The 9273-nt window shown below is 38.0% G+C and overlaps 1 protein-coding gene across 2 annotated transcripts; it reads left to right on the top strand.

The window, feature by feature from the left end:
• Positions 1 to 3865: 3865 nt before the first annotated feature.
• On the top strand, positions 3866 to 7071 carry LOC117632445 (3-dehydrosphinganine reductase TSC10A-like). Of its 2 annotated transcripts, XM_034365919.1 has the most exons (5): positions 3866 to 4082; positions 4369 to 5148; positions 5258 to 5548; positions 6325 to 6337; positions 6735 to 7071. In XM_034365919.1, exons 2-4 carry the CDS (start codon positions 4464 to 4466, stop codon positions 6330 to 6332), a joined length of 984 nt encoding a protein of 327 aa, XP_034221810.1. In that variant the 5' UTR covers positions 3866 to 4082; positions 4369 to 4463; the 3' UTR covers positions 6333 to 6337; positions 6735 to 7071. The 2 variants fall into 2 exon arrangements, with proteins under 2 accessions (XP_034221810.1, XP_034221809.1); XM_034365918.1 differs by lacking the exon at positions 6735 to 7071 and having other exon boundaries at positions 3869 to 4082; positions 6325 to 6625.
• The last annotated feature ends 2202 nt before the right edge of the window (positions 7072 to 9273 follow it).

The following is a 9273-nucleotide window of genomic DNA, read 5'->3' as shown; positions in this document are numbered from 1 at the left end:
GAGAAGCCGTTGCAGGTCCATTGGCGTAAGTCTGCGTAGATAGTCTCTGGTGTACAGAGTTTCCACTGCATCACAAAATCGCACAAGCTCTCCAAAACAGTGGACTTCCCCATCTGGGCAATCTCATCCACCTGATCAGCAGATGACCCATACACCAACATTTGTATCACAGCTGTGAACTTTTGCTCTGGAAGAAGTCCCAAATTTCCAGCACAATTTCTCTTTTGAACAAAATATTCATCATAATTGTAAATATCATGCATGACTTTATTGAACAAATGGGGTTGCATTCTATATCTCTCTCGAAAATAAACATCAGAGTACAGAGATTGTGGGATAAAATAATCTTCCAGAAGATTCTTACCCCAAGAATGTCTATGTATGTCCACATTCGGGCCACGGCCTTCTCGTGAATCACGGCGACTCTGGTTTTCTTCCTCCAGCAAAGCAACTGCTATGCCAAGTTGCTCATCTAGTTCTCTCTGCGACCTTTTACTTGCAGCACGTCTACGCATTCTTTCTCTAGTTTCTTGGCATAGCAGTTGCTTTGTTGGAGGAAGAAAACCAGAGTCACCGTGGTTCACGAGAAGGCCGTGGCCCAAATGTGGACAGACATAGACATTCTCGGGGTAAGAATCTTATGGAAGATTATTTTATCCCACAATCTCTGTACGCCGATGTTTATTTTCGAGGGAGATATAGAATGCAACCCAATTTGTTCAATAAAGTCATGCATGATATATGCAATTATGATGAATATTTTGTTCAAAAGAGAAATTGTGCTGGAAATTTGGGACTTCTTCCAGAGCAAAAGTTCACAACTGTGATACGAATGTTGGCGTATGGGTCATCTGCTGATCAAGTGGATGAGATTGCCCGGATAGGGAAGTCCACTGTTTTGGAGAGCTTGCTGCGATTTTGTGATGCAGTGGAAACTCTGTACACCAGAGACTACCTACGCAGACCTACGCCCAGGGACCTGCAACGGCTTCTCCAAAAAGCTGAGTCTCGAGAATTTCCTGGCATGATTGGTAGCATTGACTGCATGCACTGGCAGTGGAAAAATTGTCCAACTGCTTGGCAAGGGGATTACGGAAATAGAAAAGGGCAGAAAAGTATCATCCTGGAAGTAGTTGCTGGTTTTGATATATGGGTTTGGCACGCCTTCTTCGGAGTTGCCGGATCTCAAAACGATTTGAATGTCCTAGGTCAATCCCCGGTGTTCAATGATGTTTTGAGAGGTGAAGCCCCAAATATCACATATGAAATCAACAGTACCATCTACCAGAACGAGTATTATCTAGCTGATGGCATCTACTCGAGGTGGACAACATTTGTGAAAACAATTCCACATCCCCGTTCCCATAAGCAAAATTTTTTTGCTCGCTATCAAGAGGGGTACAGAAAAGATGTTGAGAGGTGCTTTGGTATCCTTCAAGCCCGGTGGGCTATAATCAGGGGCGCGACACGTCTGTTTGATGAGGTGGTGCTTAGGAGTATAATGATAACTTGTATCATCCTCCATAACATGATTGTGGAAGATGAATATGATTACGATGCTGATGAAGTGTATGAACCAAATCCCATGGACACGGCCCTAACACGAATTTATGAAAACCCAGTGGGGCCAAATGGAGAAGCAGTGCAGCATGAACCGTTGGTTAGAGACGGTAGTTTCATGCCCCGTATGATTGATCGCTACACGGAGATGCAATCGTCATATATTCATGAACGCCGTCAAGTTGACTTGATGGAGCATTTATGGGCGGTGAAAGGCAATGAAGGTGAATGAAGTGAAGTGAAGATGTTTTTTTTTAATTTATTATGTTTATGTTGTATTTTTAGTTATGCTTTGTTTTTTTTTATGCTTTAATATTTTTAGTTGTGGGTTGTTTATTTTTTATGCTTTGGTTGTGGGTTGTTTATTTTTTATGCTTTGGTTGTGGTTTGTTTATTTTTTATGCCTTGGTTGTGGTTTGTTTATTTTTTATGCCTTGGTTGTGGTTTGTTTATTTTTTATGCCTTGGTTGTGGTTTGTTTATTTTTTATGCCTTGGTTGTGGTTTGTTTATTTTTTATGCTTTGGTTGTGGTTTGTTTATTTTTTATGCTTTGGTTGTGGTTTGTTTTTTATGTATGGAATGTTTTGAATAAAAAGGATTTTTGTTGAATATTTTCTTTATTCACTAAAAGAAAAGCAATACAACTAATAAAATAAAATACATGAATTAAACAAAACAAAAAATACAATGAAATCAAAGGCAAGTAAACTAAGACATGAAAGGCAAGCAAACTATTTTAATGGTTTTCATCATTTAACCAATCCGTGTTGCTAGGTCCATTGTCACAAAAAAGTCTTCGTCTCATAACATCCCTTCGTTCTAGCTTCCAAAATTGTTTCAGGGGACATATTTTCTACCATTGAAATAGCGTACATACTCCCTTTCTTTTGCATATTCTAGCTCTTTGTTGTTTCAAGTCCATTTCAATTCTCATGGCTTGGTGCTTTGAAAGTTCCTCTAAAAATTTAGATGCATTCTTGCTAGAATTACTCCCTCTCTTCGCCTTCGCCGCCTTCCTCCCAATAGGCCTTGGCTCCTTTTCAATGGGTGAGTCTTGACTCATCGGGGAATCCATAGGTGAATTCGATGCCGGCGTCTCATGAAGTGGAGTCTCGTTCAAGACTACCATCGGACCCGTTGGAATAATTTGGAATCTCTTACAAGTCTTCACCACCTCCCAACAATGGGTATGGTTGAAACTTTTTTTTCCCTTGCCCAGTAGCACCAAACCACATTTGTGCTTGCATAATCTATAAAAAAAATTAAATGAAAATGCAAGAAACTTTAAAAAATTATTGGCAATGCAACATGTAAAAAAAAACTAATGCAAATTCAATAAATTTAAAAAAAATGCAACATGTATAAAAAAAACTAGAGACATATTAACAAATATATAAATTGCAAGAAACATTTAAATAAAAATGAATATGACATAGAAATTAATAGAACGAAAATGACAAATAATTTACCTCACTACTAAGGTTTCCTTCGCTTCGATGGTTGTCCATCGCTTTTGCTAAGGCATTTCTCCATTTCGCCAGCTCTTTATTAAGAATTTTCCACCTACTGGATAATGCCATTTCTGTACGTGTAGAACCAATTGCCCTTTCACAAAATGCTTGATGAATTTTTTTTCCACATATGAGAAAATTTAATCTCATTGCCCGTTACGGGACAATGACTAACTTGGACCCAAGCCTCACACAAGCTAACATCTTCCATCATGCTCCATGCCCCTCCATTTTCAGTAGAAGAACCCATAATATGATAGAGAAAAATACAACTTGAAAGTGAAAAAATATTGAGTAGAAAGTGAATAAATATTGAGGAGAAAGTGAATAATAGTAGAAGGAGAAGAAAATGTAAGAGGATTTGGTGTTAAAAGTGAAGAGTATTGGTTGGTATTTATACAAAAAAAGAAGAAGCAATTTTTGTGTATTTTTTTAAAAAAATTTCAATTTTTTTTCAATTTTTTATTGCAGAAAAATTGGCTGCCGTTGGATTGAAAGAAAAAATAGAATCGGAGAGCTAATAGGCCGACACGTGGAAGGTAATTTTTGTGCATTGCACGTACCAACGGTAAAAAAAATTTCAAACGCTGAAGGGCTGACGCTAGCCTGGTGTCAGCCATGACGTCACCGCCCTAGGGCGCTTTTTCGGCCGAACTCCACCTCAAGCCAGCCCAGTCTCGTGACCCCCACCTCTTGCCCAGACTGCCTTCTGCTGCTGAAAACCCACTTTTTTTTTTCCAAACCCCCCAGTCCGAGTCCAGCCTTGATGCTGGACTTGCTCTTTGGAACATTGACTTGACTTTATTAAAGTGATTTCAGAAAAAAAGAAAAAAGAAAAGGCTCTGCTACATCGTTAGTACTGAGATGGCATCCCAATCCAATAGAAAGAAGAAACCTGTGTCCAAATCGTCATCTTCTTCGCCCTCTCTCTCTCTCTCTCATCACACCAGTTGACATGCTTGGTGCATCTCACTCAACTATTTGGCGGCGATTGATTGGGGTTTAAAAAAGGTAGGTTGTAGCCTCCCTCCCTCCTTCGACTTTCATTTTTACTCATGGATTGATTTAGTTAATGGATCCATCATCCATCCATCTAGGGTTTACTTGCTTCTATTTCTTCTTCAACAGAAAATCAAAAGATTTTTTTATTCAATTCATCATAGATGCAAAGTCAGTTGTATTTGAATGAATGAAAACCTCTGTCCAAGTTGATTCTCATACAATTGTTGCTCAGTTTTCTTTTTCAAAATTGTATTCTCGTTGTGACTTTCTCTAATTTGAATTATTCTATGTGTAGATAGATGAGGGGATATCAATTGATAAGCACTTCACAGAAGCTTTGATTGAGACATCACCAGCCTTCATTTCCACTACCTTTTCAAAGCTCCGTCAATGGCATACTTCAACCTCTCTTTCCTCGCCCTCCTCCTCCTCCTCCTGCCCCCACTCGCTCTCCTTCTCATCCTCTACCTCATAGTCCGGCCCCGCTCTGTCAAGATCCCAATCAAGAACCGCCACGTGTTCATCACCGGAGGTTCCAGCGGAATCGGGCTGGCATTGGCCCATCAGGCCGCCTCCGAGGGTGCCCGAGTCTCCATCCTCGCCCGCTCCATCGACAAGCTCGAGGAAGCAAAGAAGTACATCCAACTCTCCACGGGCATTGACGTGTCGATCTTCTCTGCTGACGTTCGTGACTACGATGCAGTATCAAAAGCGGTGGAGGAGGCAGACCCCATTGATGTGCTGATTGTCAACCAAGGGGTCTTCGTCCCTGAAGAACTCGAGAAGCAGGGATTGGATGAGGTGAAGTTCATGGTGGACGTAAATCTGATTGGCAGCTTCAACATGATCAAAGCTGCTTTGCCCAAAATGAAGAAAGGAGACAGTATACCCCGTTCGATTGCTCTCATGTCTTCCCAAGCTGGTCAAGTTGGTATCTACGGCTACACAGCTTACTCTGCGAGCAAGTTTGGGCTTCGTGGGTTGGCCGAAGCTCTGCAACAAGAGGTGATATCTCATGATATTCATGTTTCTCTTATATTCCCTCCGGACACAGACACCCCTGGTCTCACAGAAGGTAAAATGTGAATAAATTTGTTTACTTTCCATGTGAGATTTGCTTGATTTGATTGAATTGGATTTGATTTTTCATCCACTCTGATTTTGATATTCACTTCTTCTTGTAGAGATGAAAAAGCGGCCGCAACTGTCTAGGATTATAGCAGAGTCATCAGGGATGATGAAAGCTGAAGAAGTTGCAAAGAAGGCTTTTAAGGGGATCAAGTCTGCTGCTTTTATTGTGCCTTGTAACCTTGAAGGGGCGTTGCTGTCTATTGCCACTGCTGGGATGTCTCCTCAGAGATCGTTTGTTATGGCATTTGTTGAAGTGGTTGCTGCTGGTTTGGTTCGTCTTGTTGCTCTGTTTTTTCAGTGGAATTGGTATAATGGTATACACACGTGGCATGCACAGAACAAAAGTGAGTATTGTTTCGTATCAGCAGTTGAAATGATCTGTTTTTCAGTGTTCAGTTTTATGTTACTGCACATGTTTCTTGGACACAATTGCCATGTCTAAAAAATCTTTGTTGTTATTATGTTGACTTAATCGAAACTTCGAGGTTTCTTGGACATATCCGCCTTTCTTGTATTTCAGATGTTAGATGTTTCGTGCATTTAAGTTAATCATAATGCTTAGTGTTTCACAAACTTTGCATTACAAGACAAGCTATATGTTAGAGAGAGATTAATATCATTTCCTTGATGGTTCTGGTTTCATGTTTCTGGTATGGACCAAGTATAACAAAGACGAATAGATGCACCAGTTAGAAAGAGTGACGTAAGCAACATAGATGCCAGTGGTTAGGGGGCAGCGACTAAAATTAACATGGTGGAAAATCACAGATAGTTGAAAGATGTAATTCTGTATGACTTATGAAAATATAGTCGACGATTTGATAGAACAGAGAACTGAGATTCATGTAGCTGACCTCAAATGGTTGGGAACTTGGGACTTGTCACTGTTAGATGGCAGGAGATCAAAGTGAAATTTACCTGCATGCAGCTTCTATTTCTGTCATAGAATATTGAAATTCTAGTACTGGTTTCCCATTGTATCTAGAGCCCCCTTCTCGTCCAATGTAAAGTAACAGTCTGAAAATGTGATCTTTTCTTTTCCTGTGTTAATTTCCTTGCATTTTTATGTTATGATTGAAAATTGACCAGTTCTTGCTTTTCCTATGATTTTTAATTTCAGGGGCCTGAACTTGGTGATGTGGGAGCATCTATTAGACTTTCCTAATCTAAGTGGGCATCAACCAATAAGGCTAAGTTTTAGTTATATTAAATTAATAGGTTTTTATGTTACTTGTTTTCCTATTTGTACTAGGATTTGGTTTAATTACCTGTTTATGTTTTTAATTCCTATGTCAATTAGGTTTTCTATATTCTAGTATAAATAGGCTGTTAAGAGGCTCTTGTATTTAGTTTTTGTTGATGAATATAATTTCAGACTTTAGTCTTTAAAGTTTCTGTTGGGATTGTGCCCCAGAACTCAATTATCTTCGTTCCAACTTCGATTCTACTGCTTTATCCTTCTATTCTCTGTATTTTGGGTATGTTTGGGTCGCTGGACAGCAGCTATTAGCCGCTGCCCTGCATCACTTGGTGCATTGTAAGGGCACTTCTTACACTGCAGCTGTTGGTTGCGGGATACTTTGGTTCTTCGAGTCACTGACCTTCACAGAAGGTGGTTTTGGCTATCGAATTCGCACCGAGCATCGCTTAGCATTTGGTATTTGGTACTGCTTGAGGAAACTTGTTTTTTTACCTCCACCATTCTACCTTAAATTAAGACTGTTATCGTTCCAGGGCATTTGGTATGTTAAATCTTCATTGCTGACTCTGATGGATACCTGGAGTTGTGAAATAATTCTACGGATCAAACGCTTTGGAATTTCGGGTTTGTTTTTTAAAACCTATATTCAAAAGAATTAATTACAAATTTGAAACGTTCTAGTCCTTACCAAGTATAATATCAGTGAAAGAATATAAACAGGATCTGGTAATTTTCATGTGGATTGTTGATTAAAGGGCTAAGAAATGGCTACAAGAGTTTTGTAGCTCAAATTGTTCACAACATTTTTTTTCTTCAGACGAAACATTTATTTCTACCTTCCTGGTTCTGTATGTGATTCCTCTATCTTTTAATATTGCTTGTATAAAGAAAAAAAAGAAATGAAATGAAGAATTATCTTTTAATATTTCTTGTATAAAGAAAAAAAAGAAATGAAATGAAGAATGATGAAATTAGAGATATTTTGTCGTATATCTATTCTTTGCACTAACGATATAAATAAACTCTACACCATTTAATTTATATAAACAAACAAAAAAAAAACCCCAATAAATGATAGTTGGCCTTATTGGATTTAATTTTGATTATTAAATTACTTTAATGCCTTATTAAGTGTTTTGAGTTTTTTTTTAATGAGGTTTTTGAGTTGAGGTTGTTTTAAGAAATCAATGACAGTTTTGTAATTTATAAGAAAGTAAAAGCCTCTTTGTTATGTTTAAATGAGTTTCGGGTGTGTTTCTAAAGTGCATTTCATATTAGAGTGTTATTTATTTATTATTATATAATTTGAGCCTCTACATTGGGTATAATAATGAATCTCCCTTGAAATTATGGGTTAAGTAGGCTCAGTAATTGGAGGTATTATACTGTGGTATTGGAGTATAACTACATGTTATAAGTTGTATATGATATTTAGTATATGATATTTATTGATATTATACATTAAAAGTGAAAATTTTGAGTCGTGTGTGAAACGGGAATAATTATACCAGATCAATTACAATATGCTAAATAGAATCGTGATTAGTTGAGATATTACTGTTTTGCTATGCGCGGAGGATTTATGTGACGTGACTATTCCACTTGCTATTCATTGTGAGGTTAGTTGTTGATTTTTGACTGCAAAACTTTCATCTCATCCAATGTTGAATGATAATATGTTATGGGGACGTGGCTTGAGGATACCCTCACAATGAATAGCACGTGGCATTAGATGAGGGGATATGTTATCAATTTCTGAGATCTCCTTGCAGAATCTGCACCACGAAACTCGCATTGCATGTCCTGTGAGTTATGTTTATTTTTTGCTGCTACAAAATATTTAGAATTGTTATAAAATAAATTGGAATATGTGTGAATATTGAGTTACATGTAAAATAGATGAGACACAGTATTTAACGAGGTTCGGTTATGCCTACGTCCTCGGAGAGCAGCAGTAGTAACTTTTCACTATATAAAATAATATGGCTGCAACTTTAGTGTTTACAATATGTGTGGCTTACTGAATTTTCTCTCTAGGAGAATTTCTCTCTGCTCTCTTTCTCTTCACTCACTCACCCTCTTTCTTCCTTCTCTTCCTCTTCTCTCATTTTCATCACTCATTACAAGCAAATATAATGCCTATTTATAGGCAAAGCAACTGGCTTTTCAATATAGAGAGGCTTGGTTTGGTGGGTGTGTGGTTTGATTTTGTGTTGAACTTGAATGTTAGTTGGCTACGTGGGCTTCACCCATTCTTCTTTACAACACTCCTCCTTGGAGACCACATGTCCTTATATTGGTTGCCTCAGTAAAACCTTGCTTGGAGAAAACTTAGTGAGGTAGAAAACTGATGGAAGGAAGAAAGAAGAGTACAACAATCTGTATAGCATACTTCTGGATACTCCTCCTGATTAATATCTCCCCGGGATGTCTTCATGACTATCTTTTGGAGTGAGAATCTTTCGGAGTGAGTGAATGATGTAGCCACCAACAATTCATGTAGTAAATATATTTCCAATGAGCTATCTCTATGTAAATCATAGAAATTTTTAGATTCTGCATATCTAACAACACTTGGGATATTTGTAAGTTTACTTGAAAAGAATATGCCCGTATATGGTTTTATGCAGAGATAGCATCAAATATGTCTTACATCAACCTAATGTGGTGATGAGGAGCTGAGATTTATCTGAAAAATACAATGTCCAGTCTAGTATAAGCAAAAATCTCATTGGCATAATGCTCAATTTTCAAGCCGAGACAAATATTTCTTCAGGAGTTTTAATATGTTGCAAACATATTAATGTACTCACTGAGGCAATTTATGCATATTAGTATTGAGTACAGATTTTGTGCTTCAGGCACATG

Source organism: Prunus dulcis, chromosome 6 (assembly GCF_902201215.1).
Source record: "Prunus dulcis chromosome 6, ALMONDv2, whole genome shotgun sequence".
NCBI classification, from domain to species: Eukaryota; Viridiplantae; Streptophyta; class Magnoliopsida; order Rosales; family Rosaceae; genus Prunus; species Prunus dulcis.
This window is presented reverse-complemented; position numbering and strand designations above follow the sequence as displayed.

Coding starts and splice junctions, on each gene's coding strand:
- LOC117632445 (XM_034365919.1), top strand. CDS start 4,464: ATGGCATACTTCAACCTCTCTTTCCTCGCCCTCCTCCTCCTCCTCCTG. Junction 5,149..5,257: donor CACCCCTGGTCTCACAGAAG/GTAAAATGTGAA, acceptor TTCTTCTTGTAG/AGATGAAAAAGCGGCCGCAA.